Raw genomic sequence first — 26,299 nt, forward strand, 5'->3', positions numbered from 1 at the left:
CTAGAATAAAGTTCAATTATAGTTACTCTTATAGCCTATGTTTCATACCATTAAAAAAATTGGACTAAATTAAAATTAACATGAATATTCGTGATGATAAATGAAAAATATTCATAAAAATGCTGGAAACTGAGAACAGTCAAATCAATCCTACCTGACACTGGCATATGATCGAAGATACATATATGCTATATGTATATGCATACATGTATGCACACAACAAATACATGTGATTTGACACTTAACGTCCTTGTTCCCTAAATAAGAAGTAATCAAGAACTGAACAAATGGTTGACAACTGTGACATATCTGATTCAATACAATACAGTTTGGGTGAAAATATGGTGTTTATTTGTACCATACTATATATATATATATATATATATATATATATATATATATATATATATATATATATATATATATATATATACACACACACACATACAATGCCATATATATGTGTGTGTGTGTGTGTGTGTATATATATATATAATTGTGTTTTGTTGAGGTGATAATTACATTTTACTTGAAAATTTCTGTGTTCACTCTGTAAAAAAATGTGTCAGTATTTTGTAATAGAATGAAACATTCACTGAAACAAGTGTTGTACTTAGTTGTGTAGACTTGTACTTTAAACAACCCTTTTTGGGGAAAGAGTCATTTTTGTTATATCTTCTGCTTCTGTCTATTGTCAATTCTCGATTATCTCCACTGATCAAAGTATAGTAGTAATGGGAAAAAATCTAAATTGCTAGTTTTCAGTTTGGGTTTGTAATCCACTTCTGTGCTTCATTTAAACAAAAGGGTATGTGTTCAGACAACACACAGCAGTTCCAAAGAATTTTATCCAGACCTTCCAGAGGGTAAGCCATTAAGTATTTGGGCTTAACAAACTTTTTCTGATCTGGGGAGAGTAGGAAAATCCAGATCCAGGGAAGTAAAATTAAAACAAACTTCAGATTATAAATCTGAATGAAGGGGTAGTGGAGATACTCTGTACTGATAAGAAAATTAAACAGGTATTTATCATTTTCAGAATGGCAGTAGTTCTTTGCACTTAATCTGCTAGTATGACGGGTTGTTGCATAATTCAATCTTTCTCCCAACAACCTGCCCCCTAATCTGTTATGATGGTAAAACTATAGCCACTTAAATTCTGATTCTCGCATTGTCTTCCTCCGTTACATCCGTGTCAATGTACATTGTCATTGATTTTTGCACAACCCAAACTACGCAAACCTTCAGAGAAAAATAACACTTAAGTATTTTTGCAGTGCAAATTCATTCTCCCAGTGTTATAAAAGTGACATTTAACAAACTCAAGGTATTATTTTTGGAAGAAATTGGAAATAAGAATTTTTATAAGAAAAGTAAAAGATCTCCTTGGGTGTCAGGCATCATAGGAAGCTTTATGTCTGTAGCACGACAGCTCAAGCTGTCTCCCTGAATTCATATAATCTTGCTCAAATGAAGAAGGTATACTGCTCTGCTCTAAGAAGTAACTCTTCAGTTACATACTTAAAGATACTGCTTCTAAACTTATCAAGATTGTCAATTCCGTTCATTGAAAAAAAAATCAGTTATCCACTGATGAAATTAAACCAGTTGTTTATCCTACTGAATTGTTTTATGCATAGAAAAAGACTTTATAGTCTAATGCTCTCATCCTAAAATAAGAAAACAGACTCTATTGTGGCAAAACTGGTATGTGAACCAAGCAAGTAACTCTTTTGACCTTGACTGGAGACATGGATTGAACTAACTTGGATCTACTCAGTGGATTGATTTGATTGCATCACCTGAACTTGTGAGCTGAGCAGTTTCTATTTTAGTTTGAGGGCATCATTGCCTGTAAGAGTAGAAGGGGTTAGTGGCTTTAGGAAGAGTGTCTCTGCGTCAGAAATGTCAATGCCAATACCTGTCATTGAATCAATGAACTTTCCTTCCTTTGGGTTTTAGAATTTTTTCAAGTTTCAAAAGCTTCGAATTAAAAGAAGGAAGGCAAATACTTTATTGGTTAGTAATTAATGCCTTAGATTTTAGTTAATATTCTGAGGATTATTTGGCATCAAATGAATAGTAATATTTTGTGAAAACTTGGAAATTAGACACATGGGAGGTACCTAGATGAGGGACAATGATTGCATATATCTTTTGATATCTGTGAAACACAGGCAAACCTATTTAAGATATACTGGTTTGTACCATTTTCCCATGAGACAAGTTCTAATTTTGAGATATCGTCAATATGTGATAATTGTCTGAGTTCATTCTAAGATGTTCTTTATTAGTCTATAGTTTTAATAATGAATGTCTGTAGTAGTGTCTTAAGAACTACATCCCCCCTCATTTTTAAGTAGTTTTGGATATGTGAGAACAACCCAGATCTATCTGTTCCCTTCAGTTGAACCAAATAATTATGATAAGCCAAAGCATTGAGTGAATACCTTTATTTAGACACAGTATCTATAACTCATTTCCTCTTTTTTTGGTTTTCCTGTATACACTTCAGTTCGTCAGCTCTAGTCAAGAAATACATTATTTTGAACGAGTTACCTAAATCTATTGTTTTTTTTTGTTGTTGTTGTTCCTACTCAGACATGCCTCAAAAGAAGATAAAATATGAATAAGTTGATATAAAATATATAAATAAGTAAAAAAGAGAATATGAATTTTAAAACCATATACGAACATTATCTGGGAATTTCATTATTGATTTTGCACAAACTTCCATGACCTCAGATGACTCAAAATAAAGGAAATAAAAAGACCCCCCTAGCAAAACTGAGACAGGAGTAATGTTTTTCTAGGAAAAGATCAGTGTTTCCATTATCCGTTCCTAATTTCTAACCATGAAATAACAATCAGAGTTCAAAGAGATGTATTTATTGCTCGCTCTCATAAGGATATTTTAATTCGTTGAATTCGATGTTTCCATTGCGTTTCAACAATGTAAAAGGCATGGTGCTAAATATTGGTTGGGTGACAGAATTCAAAGTTCTTTATCTCTAATAGCAAATAGTTTTTGTGAAAAGGATAAATTTTTCCATCCATTGTGCTTTTGTTAGATTGTGGAGTCTATTGTTTTCATTTTTTCCCCATTTAGTTTCTCATCTTACTGTTTAGCATTCTCAGCTGGAATAGCAGGGTGTCTGTTGAATTACCTCTGTATTCACTGGTTTTCTTGGTTTACTCTATTCTAGAAATAAAACTGTGTTTAACTTTCTATTGTCTACATTCTGTCCCTACAGATTATGTCAAATGCTTTCTCCAGCTTAATTTAAATGATTTATAAAATATGTCTGATCACAACCCTTAGAAGAGAAATATGTTCCGTGTTATGGCCCATGTATCTTACAAATAGGAAAGACTTCTGGATGGGCAATGTGAAGGGTTTTTAGCTCAGATTTCTTTTACTGCTTCACAATACATTGTCTTACTCTATCTTGAACAGTCATTTTCCTTCTGGGCAATAAATATATTTCAAAAATTTCATCCTAATCCTATTTTCTTGAAGGCAAACTTAGTTTAGACTTTAATCTTTTCTTTCATCATCAATACTGTATCTTATTTTATTGCTTTTCTCTGAATACCTTCATCTGTACAGATGCCTTGCTGATAATGAACTTGACTGGAAGTCTGGCTAGATGTTCTGTCAAATCTCTAGAATCTGTCTCTTGACCTCTTTTATATGTTTTCCTTTGCAAATCTATCTTGCAACTGAAAGAGAATATCCTGGAGAAGTTCCAGGGTATCAGAGAAGTTCCAGGATATCAGATGCTTAGAAGTCAGCATTATCTTCTAAGGACTATGTACTCTTTTAAGCCCAAGGTTCTATATGTGAGACACTATCTTAAGACAAACTCAAACATGATCTCTTTATCTGGAAACTCCCAATTCAAATATGTTGCTATCAAAATTAATCATATTCTCTCTTACTGTAATATTTCTCTTTAATGATAACATTTTGGTCACACTGCATGCCAACTGCCTGATCATGTCTCCCATGATAAATTACTTGGTAAATACATCTGTGGATTACTCTTTTGGAGTGTACAAATTATTCCACCTGACTTTTCTCAATCCTTTGCACTAAGAAGTTGAATTAAAACATTTTTGTTTCAACAAACAAACAAAAAGTTGAAACCAACCCTACATCACTCTGGTCCAAACACAATTATAACCAAGACTTCAATAATAAGGTCTCTTGACTGAAATCTTGCAATCACTTCATGTCTTGCCTTGAAGGGCTAACTCATCCATTTATGTGATGTCATAGGAAGTATGCATCAAATCCATAATTGTAATAAGACTTAGTTTTCATAAAAAATGTCAAGAGGCTAGATCCTAAGAAGAGTTGGAAATTATTTGATCCAGACATTGCATTCTGTGTCAAAGAAAATTTTGTTATTTTAACTAATATAACTAAAGACATTATTACAATAAATCATACTAAATTCACCTAAAAAGTCAGCACAGTTCACCACTCTGCATCCATTTGATGCAGCCTAGTTTTGCATTGGGTTCCTGAAGACATGCTCCATTTCCAGATAAACAATAGATAATTAATTAAAAAACCAATAGATTATAATCTAAGTCCAGTTTTTCTTATTTCAATATTTAAAAAGTGTTTAACTCAATTTTATTCTAATATCTTAATGCTGGCAAAAGTGTACATCCTTTGGTAGTAAGAATTTTACAGTGCTTATTGGAAGAATGGACAACTGCATCATTAATCTTAAATAGTGACTTCTGTATTTTGTATGGAAGGTGAGATGACACAGATAAGTTTCTAATACATAATAATCATTTTTGAAACTGATTGATAAAAGAATTGGTAAAATAATAACACTTTCCCTACAGTGAAAAGTCAGGAGATGGCTAATTTCTAAAGCCAAACAGGATTGTTATAAAACATAAAAAAGCAAGGATAAGCCAACTAGTCAATGATCTAATATGTAAAAATTGGAAGAAAATAGCTTTATAGGACCATTGATTGTGAAATTTCACACAATAAAAGCTGTTAAATATAGAATTTGAATTTAGACTTAGAATTATTGAACATAAAAAGAGAATAATTCAGCAAGAAAAACACACACAAAGTATTATTGCTTCTTCTAGTAAGAACTAAAAAACCCAAATATAGGAAAATTTTCAATTTCATTCTTGCTTCTCATATGCCAATATTTTTCTTTTTTATTGTCTTTAATTCTCTAAAGACATTCTTTAAATGCCTTTAACGTTTATTTTGAAGTAAAAGATGGGAGTAATGTTGCCAGATTCATAATCAGTTTGAATTTACTAGCTTCTGTGTTTCAAAATGCTCCTTAATCTACCAATTTTGTATAGTTTATAATTGTGATTATTTAATACACTTAGATATTTAGTGAGCTAAGACAGGACTAGAGATAGAACTGTATTTGCTTAAAACGCCAGAAAAAAAATCCAAATTAGGAATTTTGTTTATCTGCATACAGAAACAGGCTCTGGGCTTTACCCATTTATGATTCTGTGAATTGTAAGCTATTATTTTGAAATTTACTGAAATATTTTCTGTGGAAAAAGGTTCACTTTTCGTATATTCCACTGGGCAAATAAAGATCTGGCTTCCATGTGGATGGTTTTAGGACCTGCTTGCTCTTCCTTTTGTTTTGTCATAATACTCACTTGACAACTTTGACCAGTTCAATTTTTAAAGCTCTAAATCTACATTTGAAAAGAAAAAAAAGACCTAGTGCTCTCCATATTTTTCTCCCATCTTGCCTGATTTCAAAAAAAAAAATTGGAATCAGGCTATAAACAAAGTTATAACACTATGACTATAGCAGACCTGCATGTGACAAAAATGTTTGGTCACTGAACGTTACTGGGTCACCTAAACTTGACCTTTAAAAGTAGCAGGGTAGTGGACCTTGTGATTGTAGCAATATTGCCATTTGATTTTTCTCCAGGTTTGAAGGTCGGATCTAATTATCACCTTTAGGTGTATGCTATATTTGGTACACATAGAAAAACTTAGTCAAGGTTGTCAGTAATATTTTATATCAAAAATAACATTATAAGAGGTAGAAATTCCAACGGTAGAACTAGGCATTGGTTATTGGCTTATATTTTAAATTGTGCCTATCACACAACTCACGCTTGAGTACAAAAAGGAACAGTAAAAAAGAATTGCCATTCTAGCAACAATGAGTGTGTTAATTCCTCAGTGAACCCAATGGAAGAGGTAAGTGTCCCTTTAGCACCATGTACTGGTTAAGTGTGCTGAGGCCGAGAGCTTGCTGAAGGTCACACAGCAGGGCAATGGAACTTCCTAGAAAGACATCTGACATTCCCCATGTAACGTTCCAGGCGTTAAGAGCTTCAGCCCTTGCTTTCTCTCTTGGTGATCTTCAATGCTTTAAATAGGGGATTCATCCCCTTTGAACCCCACTACAATTGTCCCTTACAATGCCTGACAAGGCGGGATGCTGCTTCATCCTCCTTCTCCCAGACGGTCCATTTATCTGTTCAAGAGAGCCAATGAGGAATCCAAATGGCCGGACTGCTTAATATTACGGAGGCCCACCCATATCTCTTTCAGTACGTAATTCCTTCATAGGCCTCTTTCTCCCTATTACCCACTCCCTCTTCCACCTCCCTAATCCATTCCCAATAGGGTACGTTTTTTTTTTTTTTTTTTTCTCTTGCTCTCTCTCTCACTCTCTCTTTTCTGTATCTCTCGGAAATCAGACAGGAGTTCAGAGCACTTTCACTACCTTTTATGAGGTAGATTGTGATGTCATAGATGGGGGCAGGGCTAGTCAACTTTCTACCCACCTCCCAACCTGTGCTGAGGGAGCTCCGATCGGGTGTGGAAGCAGTGATTCTTCCATGGTGAGTAACTTTGCTTTCTGATCTAACCTGTCTCATTGTAAACATTAATTTTGAAAGCAGGGGGATGGGGTTTCAAGGAAGTAAAGATGTGACCAATCAAGCCCTCCTTACTTACTATTAACCAACTTTGGGCAAAGGATCTACTTATTTATTCTTTATTTAAGTCAAGAATTCCACAACACAGATGTACTCTTCAAGCATGATCTAAAGTTGAGAAGTTGAAAATGGTATTTTCATTCCTTTATTTCTCATTCTTTCTTCCCATTGGGACTGAAAGTCATTGCATATGTGGAATGAATCCATTCTGTAGTCTTTTAGTGAGCTTTCTATAAAGGAAGTCTAGGAAAGTGTATTCTTCTTCATTTGAAAGATTTCAGGATCACAGAATATCCTTTATTAATGTTTAGCCAGAGAATCAGTCTGCTCTTCTAAAATTGTAGAATAAAACTGTGAAGAAACTGATACATAAGAATTATCAACAAACTTGGTTCTGATATAAACAAATGAAAACTTTCAAATGCAAAAACGAAAATATTTATTGAAAAAAAAGAGTCACCACTCTTGCAAGATTAGGGTGCATCCATTTCAATGTGTCTCAACCAAATTTACTACCTTTTTGTTGCATGTCATAACAATGATGCTGTTTTATAGGATTTCTTGGTAAAGAGCTGTAAAAAACCACTGTTCTTTGTTTCATTTGGGTTTCTATTATTACTGATTAATTCTTTTATATGCCATAGTATTTAGAAGGAAAAGATCAACTGGAGTGAGTGTGTTCCTTCATTTTCCTTGTTCTCTCCTGGGTATCTATTAAAATGGTTAAAATGTCAACTTTTATATTAGAGGACAAAGAAGGTTCATGGAGATGGTTACATCTTTAAGGGATGTCAAAGCATCAGGGTGGGTGTTTTTAAAAATGTTTGACCATCAGAATGTGAGGCCCATTACTTTTCATGGGGTGGGATTAAAAGTATTCTAGTTTGAATCATAGGTATTATGAAATGTGTTAAGCGGGTATCATTCATTTTTTCAAATCCCTAGTTAACTAGGTATGTATGGATATTGGTATTGGAGAATTGGGGTAGTTTAAAAGGAGGAGTCCTTTTTAACCCCAATGTTCAAATGTTTTAATGGCCTTTAGATTATGCACATGGAGCATACATTAGATTACATTATCTATTAACGTTCAGAAAGAGAAATGCTACTTGTATCTCAGTCTGTATACTCCACACCAAATTTCTACTCAAGAGGATTGTATTAAATTGTTTATATTTTACCTCATTGCTAGATCTTAAGCTCAGTGAAGGGACCAAACCTCATACAGTCAATGCTGTTTAGGTTTGTCCCCAAATTTAAAATTATTGGACACCATAAGGAGGAGTCCTTTCTCATCAGTAGCTCTTCTGTTACGTGCAGAGCCTCTATCCTTCCCCCACAACGGCTCTCCCCCTTTTCATTACCTGGGGTGGAGTGGTATCGTGACTGCTGAAGTTATTTTCCCACCTAAGCTTTCTAACCTAAAGAAGCAACTGTAACACTAGAGATTTCAGGCACAATAAGGAGAAATAGAGTCATAACTGGCCCATAGGAAGATTTAGGTGATAATCACCTGCAGTCAACTTAATATTGCAATGTGGGTAACAATGCCAATGTCTCATATGTTGGGTGATCCTTCTCCAATCTCTGGCCTACCTTCCATTAAAAGTGCTAGACCCTGGAAACCCAGGTAGAAGTTAACCTTCAGTGCCAGAAAAATCCGATATCTAATCATAGCTCAAGTTTTTAATGTCTTTTGTCAACCCCTCATACAGCTGCCACGTAAGAAATGCTCATATTTTACAAACCCTTGGAATATAATCATCTTTAAACTTCGTGAGTTAAGAATGGTTGTGTTGTGCACTTGTGCAAATTCAGAGAATCTATCATGGAATGCATTGTGCATGCACTTGTATACCCTCATGTGCATGTTTCATTTATAGTGGTGTTCAGTGTTTTTATATCCATTTTGTATGTATTTGAATTATAATTTAAAATACATACATATATTGTGCTCCAAACAAAAGAGTGAGATAAAACACAAGTTGCTTAATCTGGGGTCTGAACACTGGTGCACTAGTCCTATTTCTGTCAGTGGCTAATTAGGTAACTCAAAGTAAATTACTTAGATCTCTTGGGTCTCTGTTTTCTCATCTCTAAAATGATGATAGATGATTTAAAGGATATATTCTAAAGTAATCCTGCTCTAAAATTCTATCATAAAATGATATATTTTTGAAGAACCGGTTTATGGGGGAAAAAGATTGTATAGTTGATGAGACATAATTTTTGCAGATGACATACAGTTAGTTTTTCAAAGTAGAAAGAAAATTTCAGTCCAAACTAGTCTTAAAACATACTCTATATCTGATGTAGTATTATTTGGTTAATGATGTTAGTGGGTCCTGTTCTTTTAAGCTTACAATATCAAGCCCATGATGATTAGCTGTGTGTTGATTTGGAAGACTGATTTGTTTTTTAACTCCATAATTTTATGTTATTCTGATTATTTGAGATAAAGAAAATATCCTCATCAACTAGGTAATAGAGGGATCTAGGCCTCATTGGGACTCTTAAATTCAAAATTACTTACGCAGTATTGCAGGAATTTCCTTGTGCTATTGGGAAGAGTTCATGAGTAGGGAATTGGTGGTTACTGAGCTATGTGCTATGAAGGATAAAAGACATGTAAGCCCTGGCTCCTACTCTTGAGGAATGTGCAACCTTTTTGGGAGTCTGGACAGATGTCAAGTGACAACTCAAAAGTGAAGACAGTAAGTGTCAGAGTGGTCTGGGGTAGACTGGATTGTACTGAGAAGGTTTTGTGAGAAGCTGAGGCCTTCAGCTAACTTTGAACAGCATGGTTTAGATTTGTGTTGTTTGTGTGTACATAATGAGGGCAGGTCAGCAAGCCCACAGAATTGTAAATGTTGCAGAGGCTATCGTGTTTAGAAATGCCACGTATCAAAATCAAAAGTCTTCGCTAAGAGTCTAGTCCCATAACTTCCCAGAGCCCCTCTACCCTTAATTATATGCTGACTTTATAATATATGAAGAGGAGGTGGCAAGTGACTGACTTGCAATGATTATTAAAATATAATCAGGCAGAACTCCTACAGAACACATACTGAACGCTGGCAGAAGACCCCAGACCTCCCAAAAGGCAAGAAACTCCCCACATACCTGGGTAGGGCAAAGCGGAGAGATTCCCGCACAGAGGATTGGTGCCGAGGGGCACTCACCAGCCCGAGAGGCTTGTCTGCTCGCCCGCCGGGGCGGGCGGCGCTGGAAGCTGAGGCTCAGGCTTCGGTCAGAGCGCAGGGAGAGGACTGGGGCTGGCGGCGAGAACTCAGCCTGAAGGGGGCTAATGCGCCACAGCTAGCCAGGAGGGAGTCCGGGAAAACTCTGCAGCTGCCGAAGAGGCAAGAGACTTTTTCTTCCCTCTTGGTTTCCTGGTGCGCGAGGAGAGGGGATTAAGAGCGCTGCTTAAAGGGGCTCCACAGACGGGCGCGAGTCGCGGCTGAAAGTGCGGAGCCCAGAGACGGGCGTGGGACGCTGGGGCTGCTGCTGCCGCCGCAAAGAAGCCTGTGTGCGAGCGCAGGTCACTGTCCACACCGCCCTTCCGGGAGCCTGTGCAGCCCGCCACTACCGGGGTCCAGGGATCCAGGGGAGGCTTCCCTGGGAGAACGCACGGCGCGCCTCGGGCTAGTGCAACGTCACGCTGACATCTGCCGCTGCAGGCTCGCCCCGCACTCCGTGCCCCTCCCTCCCGCCCAGCCTGAGTGAGCCAGAGTCCCCGAAGAGGCTGCTCCTTTAACCCTTTCCTGTCTGAGTGAAGAACAGACGCCCTCCGGCGACCTACACGCAGAGGCGGGGCCAAATCCAAAGCTGAGACCCAGGAGCTGTGAGAACAAAGAAGAGAAAGGGACACCTCTCCCAGCAGCCTCAGAAGCAGCGGATTAAAGCTCCACAATCAACTTGATGTACTCTGCATCTGTGGAATACATGAATAGACAACAAATCATCCCAAATTGAGGAGCCAGGAGTCAGTGCTGTGCCTCTGAGGTGGGAGAGCCAACTTCAGGACACTGGTCCACAAGAGACCTCCCAGCTCCACATAATATCGAATGGCGAAAATCTTCCAGAGATCTCCATCTCAACACCAGCACCCAGCTTCACTCAACGACCAGCAAGCTACAGTGCTGGACACCCTAAGCCAAACAACTAGCAAGACAGGAACACAACGCCACCCATTAGCAGAAAGGTGGCCTAAAATCATAAAAAGCCCGCAGACACCCCAAAACACACCACCAGATGTGGACCTGCCCACCAGAAAGACAAGATCCAGCCTCATCCACCAGAACACAGGCACTAGTCCCCACCACCAGGAAGCCTACACAACCCACTAAACCAACCTTAGCCACTGGGGACAGACACCAAAAACAACGGGAACTACGAACCTGCAGCCTGCAAAAAGGAGACCCCAAACACAGTAACATAAGCAAAATTAGAAGACAGAAAAACACACAGCAGGAGAAGGAGCAAGATAAAAACCCACCAGACCTAACAAATGAAGAGGTAATAGGCAGTCTACCTGAAAAAGAATTCAGAATAATGATGGTAAAGATGATGCAAGATTCTATTTCCCAGATCCAAAATCTTGGAAATAGAATAGACAAAATGCAAGAAACAGTTAACAAGGACCTAGAAGAACTAAAGATGAATCAAGCATCGATTAAAAACACAATAAATGAAATAAAAAATACTCTAGATGGGATCAATAGCAGAATAACTGAGGCAGAAGAACGGATAAGTGAGGTGGAAGATAAAATAGTGGAAATAACTAATGCAGAGCAAAATAAAGAAAAAAAAATGAAAAGAATTGAGGACAGTCTCAGAGACCTCTGGGACAACATTAAACGCACCAACATTCGAATCATAGGGGTTCCAGAAGAAGAAGAGAAAAAGAAAGGGACTGAGAAAATATTTGAAGAGATTATAGTTGAAAACTTCCCTAATATGGGAAAGGAAATAGTTAATCAAGTCCAGGAGGCACAGAGTCCCATACAGAATAAATCCAAGGAGAAATACGCCAAGACACATATTAATCAAACTGTCAAAAATTAAACACAAAGAAATCATATTAAAAGCAGCAAGGCAAAAACAACAAGTAACACACAAGGGAATCCCCATCAGGATAACAGCTGATCTCTCAGCAGAAACTCTACAAGCCAGAAGGGAGTGGCAGGACAGAATTAAAGTGATGAAGGAGAAAAACCTGCAACCAAGATTACTCTACCCAGCAAGGATCTCATTCAGATTTGATGGAGAAATTAAAACGTTTACAGACAAGCAAAAGCTGAGAGAGTTCAGCACCACCAAACCAGCTTTACAACAAATGCTAAAGGAACTTCTCTAGGCAAGAAACACAACAGAAGGAAAAGACCTACAATAACGAACCCAAAACAATTAAGAAAATGGGAATAGGAACATACATATCGATAATTACCTTAAATGTAAATGGACTAAATGCTCCCACCAAAAGACACAGATTGGCTGAATGGATACAAAAACAAGACCCATATATATGCTGTCTACAAGAGACCCACTTCAGACCTAGAGACACATACAGACTGAAAGTAAGGGGATGGAAAAAGATATTCCATGCAAATGGAAACCAAAAGAAAGCTGGAGTAGCAATTCTCATATCAGACAAAATAGACTTTAAAATAAAGACTACTAGAAGAGACAAAGAAGGACAGTACATAATGATCAAGGGATCGATGCAAGAAGAAGATATAAAATTGTAAATATTTATGCACCAAACGTAGGAGCACCTCAATACGTAAGGCAAATACTAACAGCCATAAAAGGAGAAATCGACAGTAACACAATCATAGTAGGGGACTTTAACACCCCACTTTCACCAATGGACAGATCATCCAAAATGAAAATAAATAAGGAAACACAAGCTTTAAATGATACATTAAACAAGATGGACTTAATTGATATTTATAGGACATTCCATCCCAAAACAACAGAATACACATTTTTCTCAAGTGCTCATGGAACATTCTCCAGGATACATCATATCTTGGGTCACAAATCAGGCCTTGGTAAATTTAAGAAAATTGAAATTGTATCAAGTATCTTTTCCGACCACAATGCTATGAGACTAGATATCAATTACAGGAAAAGAGCTGTAAAAAATACAAACACATGGAGGCTAAACAATACACTACTTAATAACGAAGTGATCACTGAAGAAATCAAAGAGGAAATTAAAAAATATCTAGAAACAAATGACAATGGAGACACGACGACCCAAAACCTATGGGATGCAGCAAAAGCAGTTCTAAGAGGGAAGTTTATAGCAATACAATCCCACCTTAAGAAACAGGAAACATCTCGAATAAACAACCTAACCTTGCACCTAAAGCAATTAGAGAAAGAAGAACAAAAACATCCCAAAGTTAGCAGAAGGAAAGAAATCATAAAAATCAGATCAGAAATAAATGAAAAAGAAATGAAGGAAACGATAGAAAAGATCCATAAAACTAAAAGCTGGTTCTTTGAGAAGATAAACAAAATTGATAAACCATTAGCCAGACTCATCAAGAAAAAAAGGGAGAAGACTCAAATCAATAGAATTAGAAATGAAAAAGGAGAAGTAACAACTGACACTGCAGAAATACAAAAGATCATGAGAGATTATTACAAGCAACTCTATGCCAATAAAATGGACAACCTGGAAGAAATGGACAAATTCTTAGAAATGCACAACCTGCCAAGACTGAATCAGGAAGAAATAGAAAATATGAACAGACCAATCACAAGCACTGAAATTGAAACTGTGATAAAAAATCTGCCAACAAACAAAAGCCCAGGACCAGATGGCTTCACAGGCGAATTCTATCAAGCATTTAGAGAAGAGCTAACACCTATCCTTCTCAAACTCTTCCAAAATATAGCAGAGGGAGGAACACTCCCAAACTCATTCTACGAGGCCACCATCACCCTGATACCAAAACCAGACAAGGATGTCACAAAGAAAGAAAACTACAGGCCAATATCACTGATGAACATAGATGCAAAAATCCTCAACAAAATACTAGCAAACAGAATCCAACAACACATTAAAAGGATCATACACCATGATCAAGTGGGGTTTATTCCAGGAATGCAGGGATTCTTCAATATACGCAAATCAATCAATGTGATACACCATATTAACAAATTGAAGGAGAAAAACCATATGATCATCTCAATAGATGCAGAGAAAGCTTTCGACAAAATTCAACACCCATTTATGATAAAAACCCTGCAGAAAGTAGGCATAGAGGGAACCTACCACAACATAATAAAGGCCATATATGACAAACCCACAGCCAGCATCGTGCTCAATGGTGAAAAACTGAAACCATTTCCACTAAGATCAGGAACAAGACAAGGTTGCCCACTCTCACCACTCTTATTCAACATAGTTTTGGAAGTTTTAGCCACAGCAATCAGAGAAGAAAAGGAAATAAAAGGAATCCAAATCGGAAAAGAAGAAATAAAGCTGTCACTGTTTGCAGATGACATGATACTATACATAGAGAATCCTAAAGATGCTACCAGAAAACTACTAGAGCTAATCAATGAATTTGGTAAAGTGGCAGGGTACAAAATTAATGCACAGAAATCTGTGGCATTCCTATATACTAATGATGAAAAATCTGAAAGTGAAATCAAGGAAACACTCCCATTTACCATTGCAACAAAAAGAATAAAATATCTAGGAATAAACCTACCTAAGGAGACAAAAGACCTGTATGCAGAAAATTATAAGACACTGATGAAAGAAATTAAAGATGGTACAAATAGATGGAGAGATGTACCATGTTCTTGGATTGGAAGAATCAACATTGTGAAAATGACTCTACTACCCAAAGCAATCTACAGAGTCAATGCAATCCCTATCAAACTACCACTGGCATTTTTCACAGAACTAGAACAAAACATTTCACAATTTGTATGGAAACACAAAAGACCCCGAATAGCCAAAGCAATCTTGAGAACGAAAAATGGAGCTGGAGGAATCCGGCTCCCTGACTTCAGACTATACTACAAAGCTACAGTAATCAAGACAGTATGGTACTGGCACAAAAACAGAAAGATAGATCAATGGAACAGGATAGAAAGCCCATAGATAAACCCACGGACATATGGTCACCTTATCTTTGATAAAGGAGGCAGCAATGTACAGTGGAGAAAGGACAGTCTCTTCAATAAGTGGTGCTGGGAAAACTGGATAGGGACATGTAAAAGTATGAGATTAGATCACTCCCTAACACCATACACAAAAATAAGCTCAAAATGGATTAAAGACCTAAATGTAAGGCCAGAAACTATCAAACTCTTAGAGGAAAACATAGGCAGAACACTCTATGACATAAATCACAGCAAGATCCTTTTTGACCCACCTCCTAGAGAAATGGAAATAAAGACAAAAATAAACACATGGGACCTAATGAAACTTAAAAGCTTTTGCACAGCAAAGGAAACCATAAACAAGACCAAAAGACAACCCTCAGAATGGGAGAAAATATTTGCAAATGGAGCAACTGACAAAGGATTAATCTCCAAAATTTATAAGCAGCTCATGCAGCTCAATAACAAAAAAACAAACAACCCAATCCAAAAATGGGCAGAAGACCTAAATAGACATTTCTCCACAGAAGATATACAGACTGCCAACAAACACATGAAAGGATGCTCAACATCTTTACTCATTAGAGAAATGCAAATCAAAACTACAATGAGATATCATCTTACACCAGTCAGAATGGCCATCACCAAAAAATCTAGAAACAATAAATGCTGGAGAGGGTGTGGAAAAAAGGGAACCCTCTTGCACTGCTGGTGGGAATGTGAATTGGTACAGCCACTATGGAGAACGGTATGGAGGTTCCTTAAAAAACTACAAATAGAACTACCATATGACCCAGCAATCCCACTACTGGGCATATACCCTGAGAAAACCATAATTCAAAAAGAGACATGTACCAAAATGTTCATAGCAGCCCTATTTACAATAGCCCGGAGATGGAAACAACCTAAGTGTCCATCATCGGATGAATGGGTAAAGAAGATGTGGCACATATATACAATGGAATATTACTCAGCCATAAAAAGAAATGAAATTGAGCTATTTGTAATGAGGTGGATGGACCTAGAGTCTGTCATACAGAGTGAAGTAAGTCAGAAAGAGAAAGACAAATACCGTATGCTGACACATATATATGGAATTTAAGAAAAAAAATGTCATGAAGAACATAGGGGTAATCCAGAAATAAAGACACAGACCTACTTGAGAATGGACTTGAGGATATGGGGAGGGGGAAGGGTAAGCTGTGACAAAGCGAAAGAGAGGCATGGATATATATACACTACCAAACGTAAGGTAGATAGATAGTGGGAAGCAGCCACAGAGCACAGGGAGATCAGCTGGGTGCTTTGTGACTGCCTGGAGGGGTGGGATGGGGAGGGTGGGAGGGGGGAGATGCATGAGGGAAGGGATGTGGGAACAGATGTATATGTATGACTGATTCACTTTGTTATAAAGCAGAAACTAATTAAAAAAATATATATATATAATCAGGCAGCTATTTTCTTAGTTACACAAGAGGTCACATGATCACTCACAGCCACCACTGAGGAAGAGAAATAAATAAAAGGAAGGAATTATGGACAGAAGGAGGTTCTAGCTCTGGGACATTGTCGTTTTCTGAAAAAGGTTGAAATGGTTTATCATTTGGACAATCAAAGGGATTATCACTGACAGGTTTAGAATTATTGGATGGTCATGGAAATACCCATAAGTTAATGAGAATCCATGTAACCAGGGTGATTTTCCAAAGCAAATGGAAGTTTCTTGCACTGACTAGGAATCATGTCAGACTCTGCTCTCAAAGAGACAATGATTATGCAAGCCTCTTTCCCTAACACACTTGGAAAGAGGTTATAGATTTGGGCATGACTTACCCACTTTGACAAAGCACACTTAGGTTTGAAAACCTCTCTGTTGCTGTAGATTCATAGGTGATTTTCAGTGTATATTTTGTATCACTTAGAGGGCACTGTTTTTGTATTTCTTGCCATCCAAGTTCCTTCCAAGTTACTACTTTGGCCTTTCTAACAGACAGAAATTCTGTGAGTAGACCTGCTTTATTACCTATCCCAGATTCTAAGGACTTGGTTTACATCATCCAGTGAATGTTTTGTAATTTTGTATCATAACATAAAAATTAATTTCTAGAATATATTATCTCAGGAAATCACTTTCAAAAGATAAATTGTCTATAAGGGAATAACGAAGTAGTATGATCAAGGTCAGTTTTACAAAGCAAGGAATGTTCTCTTAGAACTAAATTTCCCCAAAATGTTGAAGTAGAACTTCCATAAATTTTTGTGGAACAATCTAGCCTATTAAAGGAAGTTAAAGATATTACAATTAGGTTTGTCCCAAGAGAACAACAACAAGGATGACAACTCTTGTCCTCCTCCCCTGAAATGTCACTAGGAGTAATTTTAGAAATAGAAGTTCAGTTGGATTTATAATTCAACAAGTATTTATTGAGTAAATAACATGTGATATTCACTGTCTTATGTATGGACATGGAAGTAGCAATGGAAAACAGACACATAATCTGTAACTGTGATAGATTATATTATAATGATCACTCTCACATAAATATATACAAAGTGATATGGACATTCCTGTAGAGAAGGGGAAGGGGAAGCTTCATAAATGGGACAATATCTTTGAGTCTTCACAGATAAATGGATAGGAGTTTAAAGTAGAGGAGGAGAGAAATGATTATCCCAGAAGAGGTTCAGAATGTCCATAATATTGAGGTATAGATGTATTCTATGCTGACCAGACCTGAAAATATCAGAGATGGGTGGAAAGATGGAGAAGAATCAAAGGTGAAATAAGAAAGGTAGGTGGGCACTGGATATGAAAGAAAATTTTATGACCTATTCTCGTTTTAGTGAGTGTCTCTCAAAATGGTCAGAGGATCATCTGCGTGCCAAATGCAGAAAGAGGTTGGAGGAGACTGTTAAAATGCCAAATCCTGGACCAGGCTGTAGACCCCTTGAATCAGGACTGTAGGGATTATATAGGTTCTTGGAAACTGTACTTAACCCCACCTTCAACATGCCAGGTGATCCATTTTCACACCAAAGCTTCAGAATCTCTACAAGGCAACATAGTTGACTCATGGTTTCTATGTTCTTGGAAGAAAAATTAAAAAAAAAATAGAATTAAAATATTAAGAATAAAATATTTGGGAAAATAGGCTAAAGGTAAGATAAGAATGTTCCTTAGAAAGTTGGTTTAAATTTCTGTTAGACATAAAAAAAAAGAAAAAAACTTTCTAAGAATGGTGAGTTTTAAGTATAAAGAATTACTAAGTGATGCTATTAAATATAGCTTGAAGAAAAGACATGCAACTGTAAACATTTAAGGGACCATCTAGTTCTTTCATCATCATGATCTAATGCAAGGCATTAATCAAGTTCAGAGCTAAGTTGTTCTATAGCTCCCAACTCGTGTCAAGAGAAGAGATAGAGACAACAGTGCAGAGCAATATTTATTTCTGCTTGGTATTCTTTGGTAGAGCTATTTGACTGCTTTTTAATATTAATTAGGTGAACTCATTAAAAAATATTTATATATGTATATATTCCCATCGTGATGAGAAAAATCAAGCTTTCAAGCCAATGTAGGGTCTATGGTCTATGTTGAAAAATATTAATATCATAACTATATATTTCAATAAACAATCTTGTAGAAGTGCTCATTTTTTTCTATATTTTTTTCTTCATGGACAACAGCCATTATCCTACAACCACCAGTCTGTGTAGAGAGTTATACAAATGTTCAAAGAAGAGGGAGGCACTAGAGAGGTATTTTACATTTGACGAAGACATGAGAATGAACCCTGGTCTGGAAGAAGGTGGCCCTCTTATCACAGCAAGGAGGGTCAGTTCTGGATTTAACCCTCTAATTGCTTTGCATAAAGTTCACCTCTTCCAGATTACCAGAATCTTCTCTATTTTTTTCATTTGACAATTTCATTGTTTATAAGTTGAGAAATGATAGAAAATCTTGCTTTTTCTTCATATACATCTCTCTGCAGGTAATAGCAATAACTGCTTTGGTAGAGCTGGTGATACTGTCACATTCTAGAAGCAGTTAATTGGTAGGATGCCAGTGCCTGCCATTAGTTGAGCAAATTAGTTTCAGCATGTTGATTTAAAAGAAAAAAATAATATTTTAATTCTTACATTTTTTTTTAACCTATCACATGTAGCTCTGTCATTGGGCCTTTATTACACCAACCCAACCAAACATAACCTTGGGTGGTTCTTAGAAATCTGCCACAGAAAATTATTTACCTTAAGGCCTAGCATTTTACCTGAATAAAAACCAAGCCAGAGAACAGTGGTAGCCACATTGTTTTGATGTCAGAGATATGAAAAATAAGTTACAGAATACCATGTTCTCCCAAGTATGATAAGAAGCCATTGGAGTGATCTGACCCTGTGGCTGACAGGGACTTGGTGCTCCAGACTAGTGTCAGCCCTAAGCCTCTGAGATGGGAGAGCCAAGTTCAGGAAACTGGACTACAGAAACCTCCCAGCCCCACATAATATCAATTGGTAAGAGCTCTCCCAGAGAGCTCCATCTCAATGCTAAGACCCAGGTGAACCCAAGGGCCAGCAAGCTCCAGTGCTGAACGCCCCATGCAAAACAATTAGCAAGATAGGAGCACAACCCCATCCATTAACAGAGAGACTGCCTAAAATCATAATAAGTTCACAGACACCCCAAAACACACCACCAGATGCAGTCCTGACCACCAGAAAGACAAGATCCAGCCCCATCCACCAGAGCACAGGCACCTGTCCCCTCCACCAGGGAGTCTACACAAGCCATTGAACCAACCTCACCCACTGGGGGTAGACACCAAAAACAACAGGAACTACGAATACACAGCAGATGTAGGAGCAAGATAAAAACCCACCAGACTAAAAAAAAAAAAAAAAAAAAAAAATGAAGAGGAAATAGGCAGTATACCTGAAAAAGAATTCAGAGTAATAATAGTAAAGGGGATCCAAAATCTTGGAAATAGAATAGAGAAAATACAAGAAACGTTTAACAAGGACTTAAAAGAATTAAAGAGCAAACAAAAAATGATTAACAGCACAATAAATGAATTTAAAAATTATCTAGAAGGAATCAATAGCAGAACTATGGAGACAGAAGACCGGATATGTGACCTGGAAGATAAAATAGTGGAAATAATTACTGCAGAGCAGAATTAAAAAAAAAAAAGTATGAAAAGAATTAAGGACAGTCTCAGAGACCTCTGGGACAACATTAAACACACCAACATTTGAATTATGGGGGTCCCAGAAGAAGAAAAGAAAAAGAAAGGGTCTAGAAATATTTGAAGAGATTATAGTTGAAAACTTCCCTGACATGGGAAAGGAAATAGTCAGTCAAGTGCAGGAAGAGCAGAGAGTCCCATACAGGATAAATCCAAAGAGAAACATGATGAGACACATATTAACCAAACTATAAAAAATTAAATACAAAGAAAAAATATTAAAAGTAGCAAGAAAAAAGCAACAAATAACATAAAAGAGAATCCCTATAAGGTTAAGAGCTGACCTTTCAGCAGAAACTCTGCAAGCCAGAATTGAGTGGCACAACATCTTTAAAGTGATGAAAGGGAAAAACGTACAATCAACATGACTCTACCCAGCAGGGATCTCATTCGGATTTGGCGGAGAAATTAAAACCTCTACAGAGGAGGAAAAGCTAAGAGAATTCAGTACCACCAAACCAGCTTTACAACAAATGCTAAAGGAATATCTTTTAGGCAGGTAACATGAGAGAAGGAAAAGACCTACAAAAACAAACCAAACCAATTAAAAAAATGGTAACAGGAAAATACATATTGATAATTACCTTAAATGTAAATGGATTAAATGCTCCACCCAAAAGACATAAACTGGTGGAATGGATAAAACAAGACCCATATATATGCTGTCTAAAAGAGACTCACTTCAGATCTAGGGACAGATACAGACTGAAAGTGAGGGGATGGAACAAGATATTGCAAGCAAATGGAAATCCAAAGAAAGCTGGAGTAACAATTCTCATATCAGAAAAAATAGACTTTAAAATAAAGACTATTACAAGAGACAAAGAAGGACACTACATAATGATCAAGTGATCAATCCAAGAGGAAGATATAACAGTTGTAAATATTTATTCACCCAACATAGGAGTACTTCAATACATAAGGCAAATGCTAACAGCCATAAAAGAGGAAATTGATGGTAGCACAATAATAGTAGGGGAATTTAACACCGCACTTTCACCAATGGACAGATCATCCAAAATGAAAATAAATAAGGAAACACAAGCTTTAAATGACACATTGAACAAGACGGACTTAATTGATATTTATAGGGCATTCCATCCAAAAACAACAGAAAACACTTTATTTTCAAGTGCTCATGGAACATTCTCCAGGATAGATCATATCTTGGGTCACAAATCAAGTGTTGGTAAATTTAAGAAAATTGAAATCATATCAAGTATATTTTCTGACCACAACGTTATTAGACTAGATATCAATTACAGGAAAAAAAAATTAAAAAAATACAAACACTTGGAGGCTAAACAATACGATGCTAAATAATGAAGAGATCACTGAAAAAACAAAGAGGAAATGAAAACACGATGACCCAAAACCTATGGGATGCAGCAAAAGCAGTTCTAAGAGGGAAGTATATAGCAATACAACCCTACCTCAATAAACAAGAAAAATCTGAAAGGAACAACATAAACTTACACCAAAATAAATTAGAGAAAGAAGAACAAAAAACCCCAAAGTTAGCAGAAGAAAAGAAATCATAAAGATCAGATCAGAAGTAAATGAAAAAGAAATGAAGGAAACGATAGCAAAGATCAATAAAACTAAAAGCTGGTTCTTTGAGAAGATAAACAAAATTGATAAACCATTAGCCAGACTCATCAAGAAAAGAAAGGAGAAGACTCAAATCAACAGAATTAGAAATGAAAAAGGAGAAGTAACAACTGACACTGCAGAAATACAAAAGATCATGAGAGATTACTACAAGCAACTCTATGCCAATAAAATGGACAACCTGGAAGAAATGGACACACTCTTAGAAAAGCACAACCTTCTGAGTCTGAACAAGTAAGAAATAGAAAATATAAAAAGACCAATCACAAGGACTGAAATTGAAACTGTGATTAAATATCTTCCAACAAACAAAAGCCCAGGACCAGATGGCTTCACAGGAGAATTCTATCAAACATTTAGAGAAGACCTAACACCTATGCTTCTCAAGCTCTTTCAAAATATAGCAGAGGGAGGAACACTCCCAAACTCATTCTATGAGGCCACCATCACCCTGATACCAAAATCAGACAAAGATGGCACAAAGAAAGAAAACTACAGGCCAATATCACTGATGAACATAGATGCAAAAATCCTCAACAAAATACTAGCAAAGAGAATCCAACAGCACATTAAAAGGATCATACACCACGATCAAGTGGGGTTTATCCCAGGGATGCAAGGATTCTTCAATATATGCAAATCAATCAATGTGATAAACCATATTAACAAATTGAAGGATAAAAACCATATGATCCTCTCAATAGATGCAGAAAAAGCTTTCAGTAAAATTCAACACCCATTTATGATAAAAATACTCCAGAAAGTAAGCATAGAGGGAACCTACCACAACATAATAAAGGCCATATATGCCATACCCACAGCCAACATTGTTCCAAATGGTGAAACACTGAAACCATTTCCTCTAAGATCAGGAACTAGACAAGGTTGCCCATTCTCATCACTATTATGCATATAATTTTGGAAGTTGTAGCCACAACAATCAGAGAAGAAAAAGAAATAAAAGGAATCCAAATTGGAAAAGAAGAAGTTAAACTGTCACTGTTTGCAGATGACATGATAGTATATGTGGAAAATCCTAAAGATGCTACCAGAAAACTACTAGAGCTAACCAATGAATTTGGTAAAGTAGCAGGATACAAAATTAATGCATAGAAACCTCTTACATTCCTTTACACTAAAAATGAAAAATCAGAAAGAGAAATTAAGGAAACAAATTTCATTTACCATTGCAACAAAAAGAATAAAATACCTAGGAATAAACCTACATAAGGAGACAAAAACCTGTATACAGAAAACTATAAGACCCTGATGAAAGAAATTATAATAATAGAAACAGATGGAGAGATATGCCATGCTCTTGGATTGGAAGAATCAACGTTGTGAATATGACTATACTACCTAAAGAAATCTACAGATTCAATGCAATCCCTATCAAACTATCAATGGCATTTTTCACAGAACTAGAACAAAAAATTGCACAATTTCTATGGAAACACATAAGACCCCCCAATAGCCAAAACTATCTTGAGAAAGAAAAAGGGAGCTGGAGGAATCAGGCTCCCTGACTTCAGACAATACTCCAAAGCTACAGTAATGAATACAGTATGGTACTGGCACAAAAATAGAAATATAGATCAATGGAACAGGATAGAAAGCCCAGAGATAAATCCACGCACATATGGTCAACTTATCTTTGATAAAGGAGGCAAGAATATACTATGGAGAAAAGACAGCCTCTTCAACAAATGTTGCTGCGAAAACTGGACAGCTACATGTAAAAGAATGAAATTAAAACACTCCTTAACACAGTGTACAAAAATAAGCTCAAAATGTATTAAATACCTAAATGTAAGTTTGCACACTATAAAACTCTTAGGGGAAAACATAGGCTATGACATAAATCACACAAATCACAGCAAGATCCTTTTTGACCCACCTCCTAGAGAAATGGATATGAAAACAAAAATAAACAAATGGGACCTAATGAAAGCATTTCCACATCAAAGGAAACCATAAACAAGACGAAAATACAACCCTTAGAATGGGAGAAAATACTTGCAAACAAAGCAACTGACAAAGGGTTAATTTTCAGAATATATAAGCATCTCATATGGGTCAATATCAAAAAGCAAACAACCCAATCCAAAAATGGGCAGAAGACCTAAATAGACATTTCTCCAAAGAAGATATACAGATGGCCAAGAAACACATGAAAGGATGGTCAACATCACCAATCATTAGAGAAATGCACATCAAAACTACAGTGAGGTAACCCCTACCCCGATCAGAACAGCCATCATTAAAAAATCTAGAAACAATAAATGCTGGACAGGGTGTTGATAAAAGGGAACCCTCTTGACCTTTTTGAGGGAATGTAAAGTGATACAGCCACTATGGAGAACAGTATGGAGGTTCCTTAAAAAACTAAAAATAGAACTACCATATGACCCAGCAATCCCACTAATGTGCATATACCCTGAGAAAACCATAATTCAAAAAGAGACATGTACCACAATGTTCATTGCAGCACTATTTACAATAGCCAGGACATGGAAGTAACGTAAGTGTCCAATGACAGATGAATGGATAAAGAAGATGTGGCACATATATACAATGGAATATTACTCAGCCATAAAAAGAAATGAAATTGAGTTATTTTTAGTGAGGTGGATAGACCTAGGGTCTGTCATACAGAGTGGAGTGAGTCAGAAAGAGAAAAACAAGTACTGTATGCTAACACATATGTATGGTATCTAAAAAAAAAAAAAAAAAAAAAGGATCTGACGGACCGAGGGGCAGGACAGGAATAAAGACACAGACAAAGAGAATGGACTTGAGGACATAGTGAGTGAGAAGGGTAAGCTGGGATGAAGTGAGAGAGTAGCACTGACATATATACACTACCAAATGTAAAATAGATAGCTATTGGGAAGCAGCTGCATAACACAGGGAGATCAGCTCGGTGCTTTGTGACCACCTAGAGGGGTGGGATAGGGAGGGTGGGAGGGAGATGCAAGAAGGAGGGGCTATGGGGATATATGTATACATATAGCTGATTCCCTTTTTTGTATGGCAGAAAATAGCACAGCATTGTAAAGCAATTATACTCCAATAAAGATGTTAAAAAATATATATCATGTTCTCTTAAGGTAGATGTTAAAATTATAAGCAAGGTATTGCTATTCGATGTGTATTTGGCAACCAAGTCTGTCTTTTATCATCTGGGTGATATTGCATAACATTGCTAATCTCTGAGCTTTTTCTTTTGATTTAGAAATTGGAATAGTAATACCACTTAGAGGGACAACAGGATGATTGCATGTAGTAAATGCCTCAATTATTATTAAACTAAGATACATTGAAGGCTTAGTATGTTCCATGCACTGTGCTAAGCATTTGAAATGCACTCTGCAATGTGTTTTCAAAATCATTCTGTGGAAGGGATACTGTCATCCCCATTAAAAATATTAGGAAAACGAGGTTCAGAGAATTTAAGTAACTGCCTGGAGGTTACAAAGTTAGTGGTTGATATACTGTAGTGCTTCCAGGAAGACTCTCTTGATATTCTCCCACAGCATGATGTGCTTTCTATCATTCCTGATATGGAATGCAGTGTAGGAACTTATTTAATTATATATATATATATTTTATATATATAATTAACCCATATATATATATATATATATATATATAAATATATATATATATGTCCCTAGCTAGTCTGTGAGCTCCATAAGGATAAGGAATGTGTCTGAATGCTCTTAAGTTTTTCCCTGATATCTTGCACATTGAGCACATAATATGTGCTTAATAGGTTAGCTTCTTGGCCATTCCTTTTTCCATTGTGGTAAGATATAACACTGAAAAATCCTAGTAAATGATTCTGAAGTCTATCATTCATTCATGCTTGCATTCATTTATTCCCACATGAAAACACCGGAGTTTATTTTAAATACTAGATTTCAAAGTGCATTGTCTACCTAAGATTTAGGGCCCAAAATCAAGTAATTAATTTTTTTAGCCAACTTAATTTTTGTAATTTACTTTGTTATATTTCCTAGTACTTTAAGTAGACTAACAAAAAAAAAAGATTGTGGTATGGAAACATATAGAATTTCTATCAAAACAGCTGAATTAATCATATTAATCATTTATTTAAAAAAAGTAATTTAAAATAAGGGCTAAAGTGACATGGCTTGTTTCATTTGCCCTCCCATGTGAAGGTTATGATATATTAAAATGTTAATTATATTTAGATGTGAAACATGACTTTTTAATTAAGTATCCTAAATTATTAATGCCCAATAATAGTATTTATAATTCATGTATTTTAATTAAATTTAGATTCAGCTACATATGATAAAACATCA

At 36.4% G+C, this 26,299-nt stretch overlaps 1 protein-coding gene across 4 annotated transcripts in view; it reads left to right on the top strand.

Annotated features, from left to right (window-relative positions):
- Nucleotides 1-26,299, top strand: part of CTNNA2 (catenin alpha 2) — a gene marked incomplete at both ends in the record, with an annotated part of 1,045,594 nt that overhangs the window by 1,000,007 nt on the left and 19,288 nt on the right. Inside the window, one exon of one of the 4 annotated variants that reach the window (XM_079721197.1) lies at nt 6,736-6,879. The exons of the other annotated variants lie outside the window; for them this stretch is intronic. Coding sequence (XP_079577323.1) covers nt 6,736-6,879 — 144 coding nt within the window. The remainder of the gene's footprint in view (nt 1-6,735; nt 6,880-26,299) is intronic. 4 annotated transcript variants of the gene reach the window in all.

The sequence above is a fragment of the Hyperoodon ampullatus genome, assembly GCF_949752795.1.
Source record: "Hyperoodon ampullatus genome assembly, chromosome: 15".
NCBI lineage: Eukaryota > Metazoa > Chordata > Mammalia > Artiodactyla > Ziphiidae > Hyperoodon > Hyperoodon ampullatus.